Genomic DNA, 23765 nt, shown 5'->3' with positions numbered 1-23765 from the left:
TAAAGCCAGAAGCTTCCACTGTGCAGCCCACACCCCTATTTCTTATTGGTCCACGGCCCTGACAGACAGAGGGCGAGGCGTATCTGGCTTCGCTTCCGGACAGGGGGCGGGGGAAGCTCAAAGATTGTATATTTACGAGGGGAGCTGCAGCTCTTTTTAAAAAATAGGCCATTGTGAGATTAGCTGAACATCAGCATAGTACAATAAATTATCTGTAAGTTTTTTTCAGCAAACAATTAAAGAAAAACGTATTAGGGACCACTAAGACCATATAATATGGTGTATAATAGAACCGAAAAGTGTATAATATGGGAGCTTTAAAGAAGCCTGTGGGCAGAATGTCAAGGCAGCAGGATGAGGAGTTCAGTTGTTGTATAATGTCCTCCAGGTTTTTGTGGTTTATAAGATAAAATTCTGTCATTGCATTTGAATTGATTTTAAGAGGGAACACATATGTTGAACTTGGTATTGATGCAGTGACAGCTTGTCTAATTTTGTGAATTTTCTCAGTAAAGAAGGTAACATAATCAGCTCTAGAACAAGATAACACAGATCACTGTCACCTTGTTAGCGCCACAAGCATCCCCCATACTCACTCACTCACTCACTCACTACGAGCACAAGGCTTATGTAAAGGCGTTTTGATGTTGATGTGCTTGAGTCGTGGCTGCGTGTCAGTGGGTTCAGTGTGTTTTTTCATGTGCATGTGTGCAGTATGTGTGTTTAATTTTCCATGTAGTCACTGCCCTTAAGTCTGGAACTTACCAACGGGTCTGGACCTGCTCTCTGTACTTCCAATCCAGGCTCGTGGGCTTGCCAGTAATCCCTTGAGTACTGAGGGAAGAGCGGGGTGGGGCAGGCAGGCAGGCAGGCAGGCAGGCAGGCAGGGTGGGGGGTGGACGCGAGGTGTCTCCCAGATAGTACAAATATGTTGGTATGGCATGCATCCTCCACAGGTAGAAGCCAGTGCCAAGAATGAGGCTGTGCGTCCGGGAATTCAAAAAAGGGGTGTCTAAAGCGTTTAGGTGAGGCCTAAAGCAAGGCTCGCTATAGCTCTTCTTCAGTCAGTCCGTACAGTCATCCAGAGTAAACAAGGGTCCGGTCCGCAGCTCACCCAGAAATAGACCACACGCACCTGGCATACGCTGTGCCTTTTTCCACTGTTAGATCTCCCTCCTAACACTGGGCGGTCAAGTGTATAACCTGGTTTTATGAGGGGAAGAAAATTGCTGAAAGAAGCATAATTTGTTGCTGGGGAAGATATATCCCCAAACAGCTAAAGGATTCTATGAGAGATGGTTAAGTCAAAGAGTAGCCTTGTACTGATCAACTGTTAGTGTAAGAGGAGGTGGTTATAGGTGGGAGCCCTTGAACTACTGTCTGGACTTACACACACACACACACACACACACTAACACACACACACACACACACACACACACACACACACACACACACACACACACACACACACACACACAGGTTTCCAATTCAAGTCGTTGTTTTATATGAAGAAAAGTAGAATTTTCTGCTCTGTTTTATGTTTTTTAATCCAGCCAGACCATAACTTTCTTGTAGTTACACTCTCATTAACATTCCCAACACCAACAAGATGAGATGTCTCATTCATGTTTTTGTTGTAAAGAACAGGACTAAACTGCGTGTCTTAAATGGCGGTGGTGCATTCATCTCCATAACACATATTTCGTAAAATGTTCTCTCCCCTTTACCGTAATTGAAACACACATACACACACACACACACACACACACACACACATGCACTGACAAGTGAACAACACCACACACCTACAAAACAAGGCTCTGACAAGTACAAACATTGGATGCGGTTTTATTTTGCTCACATACATAAATCTTCCACTCTGACGCGATAACTTAACATCAATGTTTATTTCAGTTTTTTTTCTTAGATATTTACAAAATCTAAAAATGGTAAGTGCACTATAACAAAATAAGATAGACTGAAGAAATGTGTTGGTTTTTAAAGCCTAAAAAAAACAAATGGTAGAAGCTGAAGAATAATTATTGTTGTGCAGTATGATATTAGACACCTGAAATAAAAAAGGCAATGAACTGCCTCTAATTGACTACGGTAAAATACAAGAAAAAAACAGCAAGTCTTGAGTCTGGAATGGCTTCCCTACAACCCCCCCCCCCCCCCCCCCCCCGACCCCTTCACCATCTTAAACTCTGGCTGTAAATCCTAAAGAGGTGGAAAAACATGGTGTCATCACTACAAGCCACGGCTATTACTCACAGGCATTGACAGAGGCTTCGTAAGGATCCGCTGACATTTCAATTACGAAAACACAAACATGACAACGTGACAAGGAAAGCATTGGAAGAAATCTCACGGGCTGCAAAACAAACAAACAAACATAATGGCGGTAAAGTACAAAGCTGACGGTTCTTGTGAATTGTTGTTGCCCAGTTTGTCTCTCAGTCAGTCAGAGGGAGTTTCCCCAGGTTGGACCGTCCAGTGCGGCCGGTTGTCCTTTACGGTGTGACTCTCTCCAATAAACAGCTGTGGTGGACATTATCTTTCCAGGAAAAACCCCAACTATACCACAGTTTTTCTTTTCCAAACCTGGGATTTAGCACCTTTTCAACTACATAAGTAGACTGGTCCTACCAGACCATCGTACTTCATTTAATTTGTACATAATTAGGTCTGGAAATGCTCAATTGACGAACGTTACCTTACTTGAAGGCGGATGTCTGTTATTGGATCTGCCCAGTGCCACCATGGATCTGCTATAACCAATCGCATAACGTTTGGTCATGTCATGCGCCGGCTTCTGACTACAACTGAAACTGGCGCACAACCTCAATGTCATTGTTCTCAGCCACTCCCTCTGTTCGCTGATTGGACAGCCAAAAATCTGGCTGAGAAAAACCCGCAAATATTCCGCGGATCGAGACTGACTACTGAAGGGAAATGAAAATTGAGCGGAAGTAGGTAGGCGGGCGGTGTCAGGCTACTACACAAGACCACTTGCATTGGCAAAACAAGAAATGCCCCCCAGACAATTAAAATATGATAACAATTAAAGTGTTCTTCCATCAAAGTCATTTTGGTCCTTGTGTCCTTTGGCATCCACTTTAGTTCTAAATAAATCTCTTTTTAGATCCTGTTCCATGTCACTGGCACACTCTTATACTGTACAATGTAAATCACTTCTTTACAGATCTGTCCCTCCAACAAATAAATTAATTCATTTCAAGACAGACATTGTTCTACTACTGCAAGAAAAATAAGTATATACAAATAGAAAAGAAGGACAAATAATATTTATATAACAAACAAAAAAAAGGTCCACGGTTTTGGTGTGAGTTCAACATGATAAAGGCAGAGCTCGCAGGAGGAAAGGAAGGTGGACACATAAAGATCCTCTTGACTTTTTTAAATATTTCGTTCCACTTCGTCCAGAATTCTTCTTCTCGTCCTCGTTATCTCTCTGTCCCATGCTCCTCTCTGTGGTCTCGAACTCTTGAACGCGACTTCCTTCCATCTCTGTGTGTGTGTGTGTGTGTTAGAGTGGGGTAAGGCATTTGTATTTCTAGCTGCACTTGCAGGACTTGACGATCATATTGGACAGCTGCTCCACCTGAAAGTGAACAAGAGAGCACCAGTATTATATATGTGATGAATTAATAAATAAATCTGTCAGTGGTTGCGTTCACATAAAAAAAACCTTGTGTAAATATTTGGCGTCATAACTGAAGCTAGCTGGGGTTGCTGCGGTGTAGCGACTGTGGGTCAGGTGGTAGAGCGGCTCGGCCAATGATCGAAGGGTTGGCGGTTCGATTCCCGCCCTGCCACTTGTGTCATGGTTGTTGTGTCCTTGGGCAAAACACTTCACCCACATTGCCTTGTGTGAATGTCGGTAGTTAGCTGCTGCTATCAGTGTATGAATGTGTGTGTGAATGGTAACGTGAGAATGAGAACAGGTCTTCCTTGAAAAAGAGTCTCCTGTCTCATTGGGATTTACCTGTTTATATAAAGGTTAAAAATAAAATAAAATGTTACCTTGTGTTGCCGGCCCACGTAGTAAAGGATTGGCAGTGGCTCCAGAGCCTGTGGGACACAGCAGGGCTGGGCAGACGCGCCGGGGTTGTGATGCTTATACAAGGCCAGAATCTGCAAACAATCACATGAGAGAGTGCTATTGTTTAAATCAAGGTTTTAGCCACATAAAGTGTTGCTTCTTTGTATTTTTTAAATGTATTTGAACCCCCCACAAGGGACTTTTAAATGTTTATGAAACAGTCACATTTTTCCACAGATGATCATGAATGACATGTAACAGAAAATGAGACCATCAGTGAAAATGAATCTATTTTTATAGAGTTTTTTTTGAATGCCTTTGCACGGACACGATCTCCTGGGAAGTCAGACAAAATGATTTACAGCAGGCAGACAGAAACATCCTGCGTTTCCTCGAATGGTACTAAATCAAAGTTTACTTTGCCTCATAATCGTCATTTTACCATTCTTCTTCTCACATTGTCACACATATCACTGCGTCCAATCCCAATGCTTCTGCTGTCTCTCTTTCTCTCGTTTCCTATACAAATGCACGTGTCAACATCACACACTTGGGCATTACTGTTGTTTAGACACTACAGCTTTCAGTTTCAGTTATAGTCGAGGTCAAAGTGCTTTATAGATAACATTTTTTAGATTCTTTTTTTGGCACTTTTCAAGCTTTTTTTATTGACAGTTTGGAGAGAGAGATGAAATGGGGCAAAGAGGGGAATTACAAAATCTCACATCTGAGAATGTTGTCTTATTTCTTAATAGTACTAAATACCATAAATGATTATCAAATTATCAGAATTATTTATTTTACGTTAACCAACTGACCAATTATTAACACAGTTCTTATTTAAAGCTTCTTGACCAGCCCTGACTCTCATACAACAGACACCTCACCAACTTGATGTTTTCGACATTACTTCACTATAACCAGAGAGAGAGAAAATCAAGTTGGGAGAAGGATTTTGGTCGTTCATCTGATGTGTTTTTCTCTACACACTTCAGTGAGGTGTTGCACTCTACCTGAGAATATTTGTTTTCAGCGTTCCAGATGTAGGTGCAGGAGCCCATGCAGTAGTTGGCTAGATATCCCGTCGGCTTGTGTATCCACTTCCATCCCAGATCTTTCCTGAAGTCGATGTACAAGCTTCGCACACAGCAGGTCTCTGTAGAGCTGCATGACAGAAAACGTGGAGAGGCTTTATTAAAGCTCCCATATTATACACTTTTCGGTTCTATTATACACCATATTATATGGTCTTAGTGGTCCCTAATACGTTTTTCTTTAATTGTTTGCTGAAAAAAACTTACAGATAATTTATTGTACTATGCTGATGTTCAGCTAATCTCACAATGGCCTATTTTTTAAAAAGAGCTGCAGCTCCCCTCGTAAATATACATTCTTTGAGCTCCCCCCGCCCCCTGTCCGGAAGCGAAGCCAGATACGCCTCGCCCTCTGTCTGTCAGGGCCGTGGACCAATAAGAAATAGGGGTGTGGGCTGCACAGTGGAAGCTTCTGGCTTTCCAGTTTTTGAGGTCAGAAAAGGGGAGAATTCTGACTGGAGTATATTGGGGGGGAGGGGTGGGGGTTTCAGAAAGGGGGAGAGTGAGAAAAGGAGAGATTGTTATTTTTTTAGATATTTTGGCAGTCTCTAGGCACACCTTGGACCCATAGATATGTTAGAACACATTTAAAAAGTGCATTTAGCATAATATGTGACCTTTAAAATGAGGTTTCTAATGAGATCAGAATCAGAATTGTTTTTTTTACGCCAGGTACATTGAAATATTTAAGGAATTTGTTGTGGCCAGATGGTGCACACAATAAACATACAATTAACATAGATTTAGGGAGCATAATTAAAAGGCATCTCAAATAATGTAAATAGAAAATGTACATTAAAAAATTAAATGAGGGATATACTATGTGCAATGGTAATATGGTGTAGACATTGTAGGGGGATAGTTACTTAGAAAGTGCGAAGTCAGAAAACATGTTTAATGTAACAGTAGATTACACACGTTACATAAGTAGTAGTATGTGTTAAATGTAGGGTGGTCTGGTCAACGTTAGCAAGTTAATGGCGATTATACTGATTAGGTGTGTGTCACTTGTTTTGTCCTTGGGCAAGACACTTCACCCACCTTGCCTCGTCGTGTGGATGTCGATAGTTAGCCTGCTATCGGTGTATGAATGTGTGTGTGAATGTTCACGTGTAAATGGGAACATGTCTCCATTGCAAAATAGTCTCCGGTCTCAATGGGATTTACCTGTATAAATAAAGGTTAAAAAAAATACAATTTAAACAACAGAACTCTTTGTAGGATTTGCTTACGCTGTACAGGTGTCCTTGTTCTCGGTGGAGCGCTTCTTGCGTGAGGTGAGGTGGCTGCTGACGTTCTGAGGGATGGACATGGTCAGCAGGTAAGGCGGCTGCTGCGACATCCTGGCAAAGGTGCCTGTGTCTCCTCGGTTACCCTCGGTGCCGGAGATGGAGAAACCGAACTGGGAAGTGACGGTCTCGCTGCATTCACAGTACAGACGCAACTCGAAGAACTGCTCATCCTCTGGTAGGACACAAAGAGTCACGGGGAGATTCATTTAATATGATGAGACTATTTATTTATTTGTTTTTTTTTAAGGTGATTTTTTTCAAGCTTTATTTGACAATACAGAGTTGAAATGGGGAGACAGAGAGAGAGGGCGGAAGATATTTAAAAAAGAAAAACTGCTACAATTTTTTTTTAACTTTGTGTTCAACATTGAACACACATCATAATGCAGGTTCTGTAATGAGAACCAGTTGCAGCTGTTTTTATTTTGCCCATACTTTGCTACTTTATGGATTAAGATCCACAATGTGCTCAGGCCACTACATTGTATTACTCTAGGTATCCTATTCACTTCAGTTCTTAAAAAGGTAAATATTTTGGTGCTCCGGTGGCGTAGTGGATAGGACGCGTACCATATTGGCTCTGGCCTTCGTTGCAGTGGTCGTGGGTTCAAATCCGACCCGTGGACCTTTACTGCAGGTCATCCGCCCTCTCTCTCTGTCTCCCCATTGCAACTCTGTACTGTCTAATAAAGCTTGAAAATGCCAAAAAATTATCTTAATTAAAAAAAAAGGTAAATATCATCCAAAAATGACACATGGGCTGATGGATATAAAAGTACCACCCCTCTCAAGGCACGTCATCCCCCTCTCTGCCCCATTTAATCTCTGTCTCTCCAAACTATCTGTAATAAAGCATAATAAAAACATGTCCCCAAAAAATACATCTTGTTTATTCTCTCACCATTGCCCTTGAGCCAGTCCTGTAGTGTCTCCGTCACATCGAAGGAAACCCATTTGTCCTTGTTGAGGTTAGTGACAACACGTGACGAGAGGTACCGCAGCTTTTGTCCCAAGCTGCTGTACAGATCAACCCGCTGTGAGTCCAGGATACGGGTCTGTTTGATGAGCAACCGTAGCTCTGCGCTGGTTAGCAGACGGTAATCACCCACACTGTCCCGCACCGTAGACATGTTGAAATACATGGGGATTTTCTTCAGTAGCTGGGTGCGGTCCGTGTTATTTTTAACTGTGGGATTTGAAAAATAGATTTAGGAAAAACAGCAGCAAGTTCAGTCAGGTAAGTAATCTCAGGAAAGACAGCGGCTAATGCATTTTTTTAGGGGGATGTTTAAGTGCTCAATATGCAAGGTATTAAAGGTGTGTTGGAGAGATACATCTTAACTGGCATGGGTCAAACCAACCTCTAGAAAGGGGATAACTTTGAATGGGAATTGTATGTATATTATATACAAGGTTTCTAACTTTTCTCTTTGAAACAAATGAAAACCTTCAAATCTAGATCAGAGACACACACACACTTGTTTCCATCTATCCTCACCCTTCATTCTCCATTTCCCTCCTGGCTCAAATTGTGTTTTTTGTTTTTGTTTTTTTTAACCTTTATTTATACAGGTATATCCCATTGAGTCCGAAGACTCTTTTGCAAGGGAGACCTGTTCCCATTTACACGTTACCATTCACACACTCATTCATACACCGATAGCAGGCTTACTATCGACATTCACACGTGTTGAAGAGAATACATCATTTGATTACAAGATGTCCATTATGCCTGCTTATTATTAATGCTTTTCTTTAAAATTCTGTATACAATCCGTCGTTTCCACACCTTCAGAACATTTACAGAAGCTACGGTGGCCTTAAAGGACAAGAAGCAAGTTAGTGAAAATGTGATCATTCCAAGCTGCCCCAAGTCTTTTCACAATATCAAGTGATGAGGTGAAGATGTATTTAAGTATTTATTCTATCAACTTATTCTTCATCTTCCAACAGGTGCATTTCCGGTGGACAACTTCCATACAAAAAAAAAACTTGCAAGATTGTTGAGTTTGTCTGTTCTGTGCTACTGTAGAAACATGGCTGTGCAACATGGCAGCCTCAGCCCCGCTACTATGTAGATATAAAAGGCTAATTCTAAGGTATTACAACTTTTTATTTATTTATTTCAATACACTTAAAACATATGTATGAATATTCCATTCCATTTCAACCAAGTTTGTTCTGGAAAGCGAGAATTTACACACTCTTTACACAAGGCAACTTTAATAACATGGAATCGCCACAGTTATAGTGTTACTCAACAAACTCAACTGTCGCCAGAAATCAATTAAATCCAGCTGCTGTAACGTTTGACCATGGAGAGAGTTTTGTTTTCTTACAGTATCCTTGGCCATGTTTGCAACGTCTTACTCTCTCTTGAGCCTGATGCCCATATTGTCATGAGAACTGGAACATTCCCCACGCAAAGAGGGCTGATAGAAAACAGAGACGGGCTACCGAAGGCTCTCTAACAACATAAATCTACCGCAGTTACTTTACAAAGGCTGAGGTCGGACGGAGTCGTGCCGAGATAAGTACAGTGAGGTAGTCACAAAAAAACGTGAAGAAAGAGAGTGAGAGAAGGTGTACAGAGGGGGGTTGGGGGGGGGGGGGGGCTTCTTACAAGGTTAAAAAGCAAAGTATAAGAATGCACTCATGAATATAACTCAACAGTTGTGAGTGTGTGTGCGCGTGTGTTAGTGTGTGTGTGCGCTCGTGTGTGTGTGTGTGTGTGTCTCAGAGAAATTGGAGATGTGTATCAATGGAGCCCGGGTTCTGGCCCAAGTCCAAAAACCTTCTCCCTGCCTCTGCCTGCCAAAGCCGGGCGGGATATTCTCTCCTCTCAAGGTCCGCATTGCTCTCTGACAGCCCTTCGCATGCTTTAGCTGCATAGCTGCTGTAGGCCGTACCAGGATCCTCCATGTCACGGCTGCTTTGTGTATCATTTACAAACCACAGTATTAGCCATCTGTGTGTGTCGTTTTTGCCTATAGGTCGTGTTTCAAACCCTCCCTTGTAGTCACGCCAAAAGCGAAACTAAAAAGAACTGGTGTTGAGTGTTAAGGGGAAATGAGATGACATTTAACTGGTCCCACCCAGGGCACTGACAAATGTTTGTTTTTTGTAAGTTGACATGAATGGAAAGAGAGAGAGAGAGACAGAGAGAGACGGAGAGTGAAGACAGTGTACAGTACTGTACAGACAAGGCGTATGTAAAGTGGAGAGCGCTACTTTGGCAGAGATGCACCAAGCAACACCAAGCACGGAAAGTCATGGTCTCACTGCAGCCATGTTTCGAGTGAATGAACGGAGATATATATGTGTCAAGGTTTAGAGAAGTGTTGTTTACGAAACAGGAAATCACGTCACTTCCCCAAGTAGAATCCCATTGGGCTGCAGTGCTGTCATTACGTCGAAGCTTAATCTTCATTTCGAAATTGAACACAGCCTCTGAAATGCTTTGGACTAAACAGCTCATCTAACTTTTTGGGGAAACAAAGTGTGAAATTTCTCCTCCATGCACCAGGCTGGGCCCTCACTCTTTCAGATTAGGGGTAAAGGCAGCACCCTATAGCCTGTGTACTAACAAGGGTGTGGGGGGGCGTTTGTGTGTTGAACCAGGGCCTAACTTCAGGTAAGCCGAGGACAGCTGTTGCGACAGGTAGGGGAGGCAGCTCTGTAATTACCAACTGGGGGGAACCAGATTCCAGCAACAGGCTAAATACCTGCCTCCCTCCATATGCCCAGCTCCACCCTCCTTCAGCACACTCGGCGATGTCTCTTTTTCACCAACTCACACTGGCTATTTTGTTTTTAACACACATACTGTACTGTCTGACCACCTATTACGTGCAGTTAAGTTGCTTTATTGATCAATTCACACAAGGCTACATTGAAATGTGTCCCCTCTCAAGACACCCCACTCCAGAGTGTGTGTGTGTGTGTGTGGGGGGGGGGTCCTCGCGCAGGGTCAACCATAGAACAGCGCCCCTGGAGCAGTGCTGGGGTTAGGGTTGAATTGCTCAAGGACACAATGGTAGAGATGGTGGGCACCGTAGATGTAATACAAGCAACCACCAGTATTACAAGTAACACCCTCCTGTCCAGGGCCAGGGATCGAACCAGCAACCTTATGGCCGCTGTTCAGCCACTCTTCCTCTAGGACATCCTACCACCACTTTTTTTCAAGTCACTTTTCTCTTAAGGTACTTCAGTTAAGGGTCTACTCTAGTTCATCACAGGGTTGTCCTGTAGCAGCTTCATTTACTCCTAAATATAACAATTACTCTGAATCAGTGAACTCATTACACTCCCGCACAGCGCAACATGGCTGCTTTCCAAGAGGAGGGAAGCTTCTCTGTGTAAACACACTGAATTACATTTTGACCCGATACAATGTTAAGTGGGAGAGGTGAATGTGTGTGTGTGTGTGTGTGTGTGTGTGTGTGTGTGTGTGTGTGTGTGTGTGTGTGTGTGGGCTCCAGAGGGAGGGATGTGACCGCGCATTGGCCAAAAGGAATTTTAGCCTAATCCACCACGCAATCATCATCACGATGGAGACTGAAACTATTAAGTTTTTAAAATGCTCAAAATGCTCCACACACAAATATGCATCCCTCCCCCTAAGGCTGTGGGGGAAAGTTTGAGTCCTCCAATAAAAAAGAACCGCAAATGGTCATTTCACAAATAGGATCGTTAATGAACATGAGGAAAGAAAATGGTTCTCTAGTTTGATTCTATTTGAATTTCTATGTTTAAACGCAGTCTGCCATTTCTTTTACTTCACGCGAAAGAGCAGATGCTGGATTGTCTCCCACACCCTCTTGTGTGTATGTCTATGTTTAAATCATTTCAAAACATTTCTTGCTATAGGCTTACACACACATACATTCGTACACACGGCTTGCGCCAGTGGTGGACAAAGTAGGTCAACCCCCAGTGCTTCTGTCAAAGTCTAGATACTCCTGGTCAAACAGTGAAAGTTGCCCAGTCACATTTTTACTCAAGTTAAAGTATCGAATCAAATCAGTTTTATTTGTAAAGCCCAATATCACAAATAGACATTTGCCTCAGTGGGCTTCACATTCCATACAGTATGACACCCTCTGCCCTTAGACCCTTAGCTCGGCTGAGAAATAACTCCCAGTAAAAAACCCTTTATTGGGATTTACCAGAGTACTTGCATTTTAAAAATACTTCAGTATTCAAAAGTACAAAGTGTAGATTTCTGTCTGAAAGTAACGAGTAATAACGAGCTTCATCAGAATGTAATGGAATCAAAAGCACGACTGTTGTCTTATAAATATTTTTGGAGTGAACGTTGAGTAAAGTACAGATAATCAAAAAAGTGTGCCCTAAGTTCAGTGCTTGAGTCAATGTACTCTGTCACATGTCCACCACTTGCTTTCACCCTCTTGCAGAAGGTATACCCTGCGTTCCAAATCACATACTCTTTCTTTTTACTACACTACATACTAAAGTACAGAAGAGTTTTAGGGCCACAGGAGAGAAAAAAAAATCAGATAAGGAAGATTTTTTTTTTCATTATGTCGAGAAATGTCAAGAATAAAGACGAATACTCCAATATGCTATTGGAGTTAGTGGGGCATGTATGTACATTTTCAGCATACTACAATTGATGTGCATGTATTGGAACATCCTAAATCTTTTTCTGGCATCCTAAATAGTATGGAAGTATGGGTATTGGAACGCAGGGGTTAGTCTGTTTTGCGTAGCCCCTGCTGAGGGGTTGAGACGGTAGGGTTGGTGTTTTTCTGGCATTCCACAGAGGTAAGGAAACACATGCTCCCCATGGGCACAGCTCGCTCGCACCGCAACCGGACCTGAGTCAGTGTGGATCTCAGTGGCCATAAGCCGGCCTTCCTTCCTGCCAAGCTGCCCTGTCACAAACACACTGATAATAGGCTCAGGAAACCCCCCCAGCACACACACACACACACACACACACACACACACACACACACACACACACACACACACACACACACAGAGTCAGTCGGTGAGAGAGAGAGATGGGTTAATATGGGCACAGGGAAATGCAAATGAAAAATTGGACACGGGTGAAAGATAAGGAGATATGATGGAGAACAAGTGACAGGATAAGCAAGGGAGAACCCATTGCTCAAGTTACAGGAAACCCCCAATCCCCTAGGAATAGAGAGAGAGGGAGAGAGAAAAAAGAGAAAATTAAAGAATGAGGCATGGAGAGGAGAGGAGGGTAGAGGGTGGAGGAGTGCATTTCAATGTCTTCTCATCCCATTTTCCCCTCTTCTTCTTCTTTGGTTTGTAATTCAAGCAAAACAAAACGGTGCCCTACATTTAAAAAAAGTTCCTTTGTTCTCCGTTTTGGTCTGCACACTCCTGAGCACCGACCATCCACTCCAGTCTTTCTTTTGAAGTCGCGGATAACAGAGGGGGTAGTGTGTGTGTGTGTGTGTGTGTGTGTGTGTGTGTGTGTGTGTGTGTTTGTTTGTGTGCCTGCCTGCCTGCCTGCCTGACAGGGTGAGGAGTATAGGCACGTAGAGAACAATGGAGGCAAAGAAAGAAAATGTGTTTAGGATAATAGGAGTATTTTGGAATCATTGCACAATCGCCAGCCAAAACTCATTTGGCTGAACACGCAGCACATGCAGGGTAGCCAAAGAAACAACGCTAATAAAGCAGTAAAACAAGATGCCATGGATACCACAAAAGCAACACATAGCATCATTACCTAATGCAACAACACACAGTCCTACTAACTTAGAACGCCTGTGAGCTCTGAACTCTTTGGAGCTTGCCTGACGATGTTGCTTGGAGATCAAACGGGGGTACACATGCTGAGGGAATTTATGGACCAAAATTGGAATTGACACCAGCCATTGGCCAAATGCTGGTATCAATTCTGCTAGGCCGCTATGTTTGTGTTCTAGAGCTTTATTTGTGGTTAATTGTGGTTCTGAACAACAGCGTGGTTTAGGCCTTTTAATGGGTTGACAATACTGCTGGATCTAAAGTGCCTCTGTTGGTTTACTTCTGGCTGTTAATGATTCTTAATGTAAGATCCGATGAATGAGCATGTTTTAACAAAAACCATCAGGGAAACTCATTTTGCTTCTGTGTGTGTGTGTGTGTGTGTATGTGTGTGTGTGTGTGTGTGCGTGTGCTTGTGCGTGCGTGTGTGCGTATGCATGTGTGTGCGTGTTTGCGCGTTGAGCACTGTGCGCACAATAAACAACATATACATATTGTACATGTACTGCTGTTGTGATATACAGTATCTTGTACTCACCTGTCATGTTGAACTTGGCCACCACCTTGCTGAAGTATTCCTCCTCCTCCTGCTCTGAGGCGATGTCAGTCTGTTCGTCAGCCTGCTGCTCCTTCAGTGTCTCCTTGGTGCTGTTGTAGAGAGACAGCAGCGTGGAGGGGATCTCCTCGTCGTCTCCTGCCTGGTCCGGCTCTGGTTCTTTGGGCAGCCTCAGTTTGCTTAAGATCTGGCTGCGTATGGCCTCTATGCGCTTCTTCTTCACCATCTCCAGATCCAGCGTCTTGCACGTGGACATGGCGCTCACGTGGCCCACCGTGTACACAACCACCAACAGCAAGAACGCCAGCTCCATGGTGCCAACTTTAAACACTGTTCGCAATACTGTAGAATGGACTTTTGGTTTGGTTTTATTCTCAGCAAATCCTCCCCTCACTTTTTTCTCTGACAGACTAACCGACAGACCGGGGGATGCTTTCCTAAGGGAACAGTGAATCACTCTGTGTGTGTGTGTGTGTGTGTGTGTGGAGAGAGAGAGGTGTGAGTGACGCAAGGTGTTTACACACTACAGCAGCAGCAGCAGAAGAAGAATTAAGGCAGTGTGGAGAGAGAGAGAGTCCTGGGTGCTTTTTTTTCAGGTACACTGGTGCCACCGCTGTCAATGAAAAAGCACCTAACACTTGTGCTGTATTTGCTTTAGAAAGCAGCAGGTGGAGAGAATCCCAGTGGGCAAGACAGCCAGCCAGACAGACAGACAGGCAGGCAGGCAGGCAGACAGACAGACGAATGGAGAGTGATGAGCCAGAGTTTATGACTCAGCCCCTCACAGGTAACACAATGACGTCCAAGAAAGTGACTCCACAGTGGAGCTGTCAAATGCTAAACACGCGCATAGACAAGCCCCCACCCACCAAAAAAACAATCTACCAACACCTAAAACACTCAACAATACTGGCTCTGTACTCACTGAAACAACCTGTGATTGATATGTTTTGTAGCCTCCGACCGCCTGATATTAAATTGAAACCTGTCTTACTCTAAGCAACACCTCCATGTGTCAACTCACCAGCTCAAATCCCTTTAGATGTCACCTGAGACCAGCCGAGTGAATGAGACGGGTGCTGAATAACACTAGTGTTGCCCCCTGAGCCCGACTTACCCACTCTCTAAGTGAAATATTTTTTAAGCTGACACTGCTTTTGGTCCTCCTTGACCCACACACTCATTAAATATGATTTAGGACTATAGTGTGGACATGTATATGGTGTCAAAAAGGCCCTCTCTGAATGTCTCTAAGAGAGAGAGAGAGAAAAGCAACGATGCCTCCTGTGTTTCAAGTGGGAAAGAGACCCCTCCTTCTCCTCCTTATTTTAAGTTTGATCAGATGACCTCTGGCTTCCTTTACGGCCCAGATAAAACTCCCAGGGGCTTTTGAGTCAGCCCAGAGCTAATCAACTATCCCCGGTGCCGGGAAACAAAGTATAGTGTCTTTTAGAAAAGAGAATCTCACTTTTGTCTTTGTCTATCTTTATTCTACAACAGTTATAAACCTAGACACAGTCACAGCCATTAAAAAAATGTCCCTACATTAGAAAAAAAAACTTTTGATGAACTTGAATCTCTCTCGGCTCTGACTACCTCTTTTCAGCAACAACAGCATGTGATCTTTGTAGCCTACAGCTGCAGCTCACACCGAAATAGGCTTTCAACACCTCCAACTCGTGCCTTTACTTTACATACACACAAACAAACACACACACATACAGCAGCTGTCTATGCAACTGTGTCTTGATTCTTAAAACACAATCATGTGATAGTGTATGCCCTCTTGTCTGTGTATCAAGCCCTCTCGAGTTAGAGGATGATCCTAATCTATATAGGAAGATAAAAACGCACCTAAAATCTCCTTGTCTTTTTCCAATCAAACACTGTCCTCCTGTAGCAAAAGTTTGAAACACATCCAGACAAACAGCAGCAGTGTTAAGTGGTGGCAGCAGCAACAGTCCCTTTCAGCTCAGATTGTAGTCTGTCCATCCATCCATCCATCCATCGGTATCACCTCGTTTTGCTGCCCCTCAGAAGTATGCCTTCACACCTTCCCCTCTGGAGTCTCCTGTGACACGACTCCCTATTCGCACCTCTATTTAACTCCCTGTGCGCTCCCTCTCTCCTAGAGCTTGTCAGAGCTTGCTTTGCTGGTGACAAATTGATTTGTGGGGAGCTCTGAGCTATGTTTTTCTCTCTGGCACTCTCTCACTCTCTCTCTCTCTAGCCCTCTCTCTCTCTCTCTCTCTCTCTCTGTCTCTCTCTCTCTCACTCTCTCTCTCTCTAGCCCTCTCTCTCTCTCTCTCCAACTCTTTACCCTTTTTTTCTGGTTCCTGTTACTCGTCTAATAGAGCGAGTAGATTCTCCGCCCAGGAAATGAGGGTAACGGCCGCAGTGTAAAACATCTGCTGTTTTAACAGAGCTCTGTTGCCTTGCTCTTCTGTCCACATCTCTTCATAGGGGTTTTTAATAGACTATTATTGGCATTGGCCTTGTTTTCTTGGCGTGGTTTGGGCTTATTACTTGTATAGTATTATGTATAATGTATTTATGTATGGATTTCTTCTGCATATAAGCTCTTTGGTGTATCTTTGGTGTATCTGTTTGATTTCCTTAAAGTGTGGCATGTGTTCTGTAACTCAGTTAATGAGCTTTTAGACAACTTTAATGGCAAAATTACAAGTGTTATAGATGCTATTGCGCCCATTAAGATGAAGGTTGTCTCTGGTAAGAAAAGATCTCCTTGGAGAAATGCCCCGCAGGTCAGAATAGAAAGAAGAGAGTGCCGTAAAGCAGAACGCAGGTGGCGAAAAACAAATCTCCAGGTTCATTATGACGTCTTCAAAGAGAAACTGTGCACGTTTAACTCAGAACTGAGAAATGCAAGGCATTCTTTCTTTTCTGACATCATCACCAAAAACAACAACAATGCACGTGCCCTGTTTGCTACTGTCGACAGATTAACAAACCCTCCTGTGCCAGTAGCGTCTGAGCATCTTTCCACGAGGGCTTGCAATGAATTTGCCTCCTTCTTTACTGAGAAAATTCACAAAATTAGACAAGCTGTCACTGCATCAATACCAAGTTCAACATATGTGTTCCCTCATAAAATCAATTCAAATGCAATGACAGAATTTTATCTTATAAACCACAAAAACCTGGAGGACATTATACAACACCTGAACTCCTCATCCTGTTGCCTTGACATTCTGCCCACAGGCTTCTTTAAAACTGTTTTTAGCTGTATGGCCTCAGATGTTCTACAAATTGTCAACACGTCCCTTCAGACAGGTGTATTCCCACAGGCCCTGAAAACAGCAGTCATCAAGCCACTACTAAAAAAGACCAATCTAGATACATCACTCATGAAAAATTATAGGCCCATATCTAACCTACCATTCTTAAGTAAAATCATTGAAAAAGCTGTTTATCAACAGTTAAATAACTACTTAGCAATGAATAACTGCTTTGATGTCTTCCAGTCAGGATTTCGACAACACCACAGTACTGAGACTGCTCTGGTTAAGGTCCTCAATGACATCCACTTAAACACAGACAGTGGCAAAAGTTCTGTCTTAGTTTTACTGGACCTCAGTGCCGCTTTTGACACAGTTGACCACAGCATATTACTAGATCGACTAGCAAACTGGGTTGGACTTTCTGGAACTGTACTAAGCTGGTTTGAATCCTACTTAAAGGATAGAGACTACTATGTGTCAATAGGCAACTTCACATCTGAGCGGACAAATATTGAATGCGGGGTCCCCCAAGGTTCCATTCTTGGCCCTCTTCTATTTAACATCTATATGCTCCCACTAGCTCAGATTATGAATAAGAACAAATTATGCTACCATAATTATGCAGACGACACACAAATTTACATAACCATATCACCAGGAGACTACAGTCCGATACAGGCACTGAGTAAGTGCATTGAACAAATCAATGATTGGATGTGCCAAAATTTCCTTCAATTAAACAACGATAAAACTGAAGTAATTGTCTTTGGTGCCAAAGATGAACAATTAAAAGTCAGCGCACAGCTTACATCCGTTATGTTAGAAGCCACACCCCAAGCCAGAAATCTTGGTGTTGTTGTAGACTCCGACTTGAATTTCAAGAAACACATAAAATCAATTAATAAATCAGCCTACTACCACCTAAAAAATATATCAAGAATTAAAGGGCTTATGTCTCAGCAAGACTTAGAAAAACTTGTCCATGCATTTATCTTTAGTAGACTTGACTACTGTAACAGTGTCCTTGCTGGCCTTCCAAAAAAATCTATCAGACAGCTTCAGCTAATTCAGAACGCTGCTGCTCGAGTCCTCACTAGGACCAAAAAAGTGGATCACATTACCCCAGTTCTGAGGTCTTTACACTGGCTTCCAGTCACTCAAAGAATTGATTTCAAAATACTGATGTTGGTTTATAAAGCACTAAATGGTTTAGGGCCAAAATACATTACTGATATGCTGATAAGTTATGAACCGTCCAGAGCCCTTAGGTCGTCTGGGACAGGTCTACTTACAGTCCCTAGAGTTAGGACTAAACGAGGAGAAGCAGCTTTTAGTTTTTATGCACCAACAATCTGGAACAAACTCCCAGAGAACTTGAGGTGTGCTGCAACTCTCAGTTCTTTTAAATCGAGTCTGAAGACTTTTTTGTTTCCATTTTAACCTGCAATTTTCATTCTATTTGCTTCTTTTATTAAATCCAGTTTTCATGTTTTTATTTTTTTTTTATTTTTATTTGCTTCTTTTAATCGCTTTTAAATGTTTTATAATGTGTTTTATGTATTCTAATCTTGCCCCTGTAAAGCACTTTGAGTGGCCTTGTGTCTGAATTGTGCTATATAAATAAACTTGCCTTGCCTTGCCTTGCCTTGCCTTGCCTTGCCTTGCCTATGTGACAGCCTTCTGCTCATAACCTATAAGACTCACTTTTGTTGCATTGTCCTTTAACACAAGTTGAGACTTAGACACTCCTCACTTTTTTTGTCATGTATCTTATATGTTGTTTTGTATTGTATCTTGTACAGCACTGATCAACTGATGCCTGTCTTGGCCAGGACTCCCTGTGAGAAGAGTTACTGTAACTCAATGGGACCTTCCTGGTGAAATAAAGGTTAAATAAAAATAAAAATTGAATAAAATAAAAGTTGTTTGAATTTAATTGAATCAGGTTGCCCGAGAACACTGAATAACTGACTTTCACTCTTTGTACACTCAGTGGCTCGTCTGTGTTGAGGTATAGTGATGAGTGACATGCCAACAAACCTCTCACAGCACTAATACAGAGTCACACCCAGCTGACAGCCACATTTACCTGGGGGCTGCGAAGCTGAATGCCTGCCAGACCTAAAGTAACTGAACCACTTTCACTGTGGGGACTCTCATGTCTAAAAGTAGAAACAGAGCCTTTTTGAAAGGGATGGAGAGCCAACATGGGGCTGGACTGTGTGGCGCACTGTGTCCTACGTCTACAGTGCCTGGTTTGAGGTTGAGGATTGTGTATTTTCACAAGGAAGGCTAGACTATAACAAAGCCGTCATGGTTTCAATCATTTGGTCTCTGTCTGAGGGGATGATTCAACAGGGAAGTAAGTAAAGATAGTACATTGGTACATTGACATATTGTCTTTGGATTTAAAAAAAAATGTTTTCGGATTCACCCATATTTGTTTCCATTGTGTGTTTATTGTATTCCACTCACTGAGCCAGTTATAAAGAAAGAATAGGCTATTCATCAAACACTGCAAATACACCGTGACATTACACAAAAGGAAACTCCAGGCAAAAATCCCCTAAAATTCCATTAATACTAGTAACAACAGAGACAGTGATCACTTAAGACAGACAGTCTATTCCACAGTTTCACCTGCACTTTACTGCTGATTACAATAATGATAAGGGGGCGATGGTCAAAATGAATGTAGCTATCAAATATCAACAACTCTTACTGTAAACTGCCCTGTTGTGTTTTGTGTTGGACAGTGGGAGCTTTGAAGAGTCAGTGGACACTGCTCCCTAGTGGTCATATATGATGCTACATTGTTAGGAGTTTGGTGTCATCGGCCTGAAGTTTATGTTTGAATATTATTCATATCCACACTTATATTCTTTTTACACAAAATAATAACAGTAACAGTAACATACTGTATATGTGGCCACAACAGACCTCTTCTTCCTGTATTATTTTGTTTGAGAGATGAAATAACTGCAGAAAATACTTCCACGTTCCCAAGGGTTTTTTGCAAAGGTGCAAATGTACGCATCATTTGTTAGATATTGCCAAATTTGTACATGTATTCTAGCATCAAAATAAAAGGCATATGCTCACACACAAAGCCATAATGAAAGCTATGTTAACAGAAGAAGCCATTGCACAGATATTGTGCTAAAAATGTAGTTGTCAAGCGAACAAAACCTAAATCATAGTAAATATAATTACCTTTTCTTCTGTGTCGGTCTTTCTAACACACTGCATGGGAGCCTAAACACACCAACCCTTGTGCCTTACTGACCCTTGTACCCAGCATGTCTTACAGGTCTCCCATGGGGCATTTCATACCCTCCACCACATGGCTCTCAATGCCAGCACCTCAGGGTGTCTGTGTGTCTCTGAACACAAGGGTGCTACATGGCCAGGGTTCCCATCATTCACTACTGAAGTCCTAAATTATCTTCTGTGTTACTGTTATCGTGCGAAGGAGGCAGAGGCGTTGTGGCAACCCCCAAAATGTCTCTGAGCCAGACGGGGCCCATGGGGAAAAATGTTCACAGTCAATAAAGAGAACAGAAAGTCTACAAATCACTTGACCACATCAGAGCTGGCTGTGATACATGTCATAATAGCTGTGGTAGAGTGGCATGGTACTGTGGAGGCTTTCAAGAGTCTCTGTGACTGGGGATGGTTTGGGCAGTGGAATAAGGCTTGGATAGATACTGTATGTTTTATACATAGCCTATAGAATATGTTCTATACCGATGTATGGGCATGCATTTCAACTACACAATAATAAAAGGCATGTTCCTATTTCATACATTAAGCATTGAGGTGTCCTACTCAAGTGAAAGTATAGGCCTACAAAAATCTAAAACTACTCATTTTCTGCTTTCGAAAGGTTACTCAAGTTCGACTACAGCAGTTATCAGCAAAACAAATTAAATAAAAGTAAAGTAAAAGTACTCAATTGCTGCTTTCAATGTTATTAGATTATTATTGCAAAAAAAAGTGTTCAAAGCATTTTTGTGGTAGCTGGTCAACGTTGAGCTTATTTTATTTGTTGTTGGGAACAGGCCTATCATTGTAGCCTAGGCCTATTAGTGGATATGTTTTGGGTGTAAAATCTTAAATATATTTTGTACAATAAAATAACTGTTTGAATGTCACTATTTTATATTTAAAATAAAGGTTCAGGTAACCTAAAAAATTAAATAAACAAAAAATAAAATGTAGGTTCCTGCGAGTAAAGTCAACAGACTGCTTCGTCCAAACCAAGCTTGCAACTGTCTCCTTGGTTACAACGCACGTGTATTGCCGTGCGTGTTTTAACCTGCGTAGACAGCTTTGTGAATTGAGTGCCGAGAGTATATCACTGTTGCTCTTTTTCTGCGCACTTTCTACGGGGTAAGTTCAACGTATTTATGTGTTTATGAATATACGAGACATTGTTGCAACACTAAAATTAATTTTCTTTCTAAATGGGGACTTGGGTTGAGCTAGTGTGGACCGTAACTAGGAGAGGGTTACCAAGGAAGTGACGACGGTGGGGACGAGAAGACACTACAGAGGGGGTGGGTGACAGTAGCAGCAAAGATAAGGAGACAGAGATAGATAGATAGATAGATAGATAGATAGATAGAGAGAGAGACAGAGAGAGAGAGTTACCTTCAATATCCTTACTGAGTGTTCAATTTGGTCTGTATAACCTACACAAAGAAATGGCTGCACACACATAGGATCTATTTAGCTTTGCGGACTTTTGATGGACTTAAGTCACCCGCAGACTCAATGCTGACTAGTCAATGAAGACGCTTTCACACTGTGCACAGGTGAGTGCTGTGATCTGGCTGTGACGCTTACATTATGTGTGCATGAGACGGTTGTTTGCCAAATAAACACACTCTACTACACACTATCAAAACTGTGGAACTATTTCTCAGGTGTCACAGGTAACACAGGCTATTTGAAAAATAATAATTCCATTGATATAGTGAGGTAGCCTATGACCTCATTAGGTTAGGGTTTGGGGTGTGAGTTTATATGAAAACTTCCTTTCCCTGATAAATAATAAAAAAGGAAACACATTTATAGATTGTTACATAAATGTTGCCTATTTAATGAACATTCTTGACACTATAGGTAACTTCATAACTAGTGTGTATATAGCCTACCCATTTTTAGTATGAGTTAATTGTATAGCCTACTATTAGGCCTACACATGAATGTTTTTAATAATGTTTTTTCACCTCTCATTTACTGATTTTTCTAGCCTACATTTATTTGTCTCCTTTTGTCTACATTTGTTTACTAACTGATCAGAATAATAAAAAAGTATGTTTAGATGTGTCCCTTATATGTAATATTGTTTGCTTTCTGACATTGCATTAGGTTTTTTTTTGTGTATCTGACTATTATTGTCAAAGTCAAAATTATTTCTATAGCACATTTAAAAACAACATCAGTTGACCAAAGTGCTGTACAAGATACAATGCAAAATAACATATAAGATACATGAAAAAATTGTAGGAGTGTCAATGAAGAAATGTTTGTGTGGGGGGGGGGGGGGGGAGGGGGGGCGGGAGTGAGTGAGTTTGTGTGTAACGTTTTAACCTCTTCACAGGTGAAAGCTACTAAAGGAGCCCGATGGAGAAATATGAAAAATTGGCCAAAATCGGCGAGGGATCGTACGGTGTGGTGTTCAAGTGCAGAAACAGAGACACCGGACAGATCGTGGCCATCAAGAAGTTTGTGGAGTCTGAAGACGACCCGGTCATTAAGAAGATCGCATTGAGAGAAGTACGAATGCTGAAGGTGAGAGGAGATTAGTCATCCAATAGCATCACGTCTTATCACATCTAACACCACAGCAGGATATATAGGCCCAGGCTATACAGTACGTAGGCTACACTCATCAATATATATGTGATCTATTGTTTCTATGTAAGGAATGCTTAATGCAGATTATATTAGTATGATTATTAGCCTAACATACACACATAAAACACAAGGAGATTTCATGGAGTTTAAAGCTGTACTACGTACCTAAGTAAGGAATTTGTGGTCTCTCTATTTATCCACATCTAAATACTTAGCCGAATAGTTATCCAAAGCGTGCTTTTGGTTAATACTTGCACCCCCTTTGAAAAAAGCGGTACTGTTTTTTACTATGCCAGCTATAGTTCCAGGGTGAGGGACCCATGACAAAGGCATTAAGAAAAACTATATAAAAATAGCATTCTTTGCACTGATGGTCTCGTTTGCTATTCCATATAATATATGATCATCAGAGAATTTTTTTTGACTTTTTCAGAAATATTTAAAAGTTCCTCGTAGCACCTTTACTATTCTCTGTAAGTTTGAATAAACATTAAGTTGATCGCTGACTCACTGTCCATGTCCTCTGTCGGCCCCTGCAGCAGCTGAAACATGTGAATCTGGTCAACCTGCTGGAGGTCTTCAGGAGGAAGAGACGGCTTCATCTGGTGTTTGAGTTCTGTGAGCAGACCGTCCTCAATGAACTGGACAAACACCCCCGAGGGTAGGTTAACCCTGCGTTCCAAATCTCATACTCTTTCTTTTTTCTATTCTACATATTACATCTGACCATAAATACCATAATCTAGTTAGGATGCAGTAGTAGGCATACACTTGAGACATGCCCTTATTTATTTCATCATAACATTGCGCCTTGATCTTGCCTCTTGCTTTTATATCCATCTCATCCCTGTTTGTTTTCATATGGAGGCTTCGTCGAAGTGGCGTCACTGCCGG

The 23765-nt window shown here is 42.0% G+C and overlaps 2 protein-coding genes across 2 annotated transcripts in view; one reads left to right on the top strand and one right to left on the bottom strand.

The window, feature by feature from the left end:
- Positions 1-2196: 2196 nt before the first annotated feature.
- On the bottom strand, positions 2197-15990 carry tgfb1a (transforming growth factor, beta 1a). The gene is made up of 6 exons (XM_080054120.1): positions 13747-15990; positions 7357-7641; positions 6396-6627; positions 5083-5233; positions 4051-4161; positions 2197-3628 (listed from the first exon to the last, which is right to left on the bottom strand). The coding sequence occupies exons 1-6, from the start codon at positions 14075-14077 to the stop codon at positions 3581-3583; spliced, it is 1158 nt and encodes a 385-aa protein (XP_079910246.1). The 5' UTR covers positions 14078-15990; the 3' UTR covers positions 2197-3580.
- Positions 15991-22637: 6647 nt separating this feature from the next.
- LOC307248557 (cyclin-dependent kinase-like 1) overlaps positions 22638-23765 on the top strand; it is a gene marked incomplete at its 5' end in the record, with an annotated part of 8093 nt that continues 6965 nt past the window's right edge. Inside the window, 2 exons of the mRNA XM_080024971.1 lie at positions 22638-22805; positions 23411-23532. Coding sequence (XP_079881097.1) covers positions 22638-22805; positions 23411-23532 — 290 coding nt within the window. The remainder of the gene's footprint in view (positions 22806-23410; positions 23533-23765) is intronic.

The sequence above is a fragment of the Ammodytes marinus genome (assembly GCF_949987685.1).
Source record: "Ammodytes marinus genome assembly, chromosome: 3".
Taxonomy (NCBI): Eukaryota; Metazoa; Chordata; class Actinopteri; order Uranoscopiformes; family Ammodytidae; genus Ammodytes; species Ammodytes marinus.
This window is presented reverse-complemented; position numbering and strand designations above follow the sequence as displayed.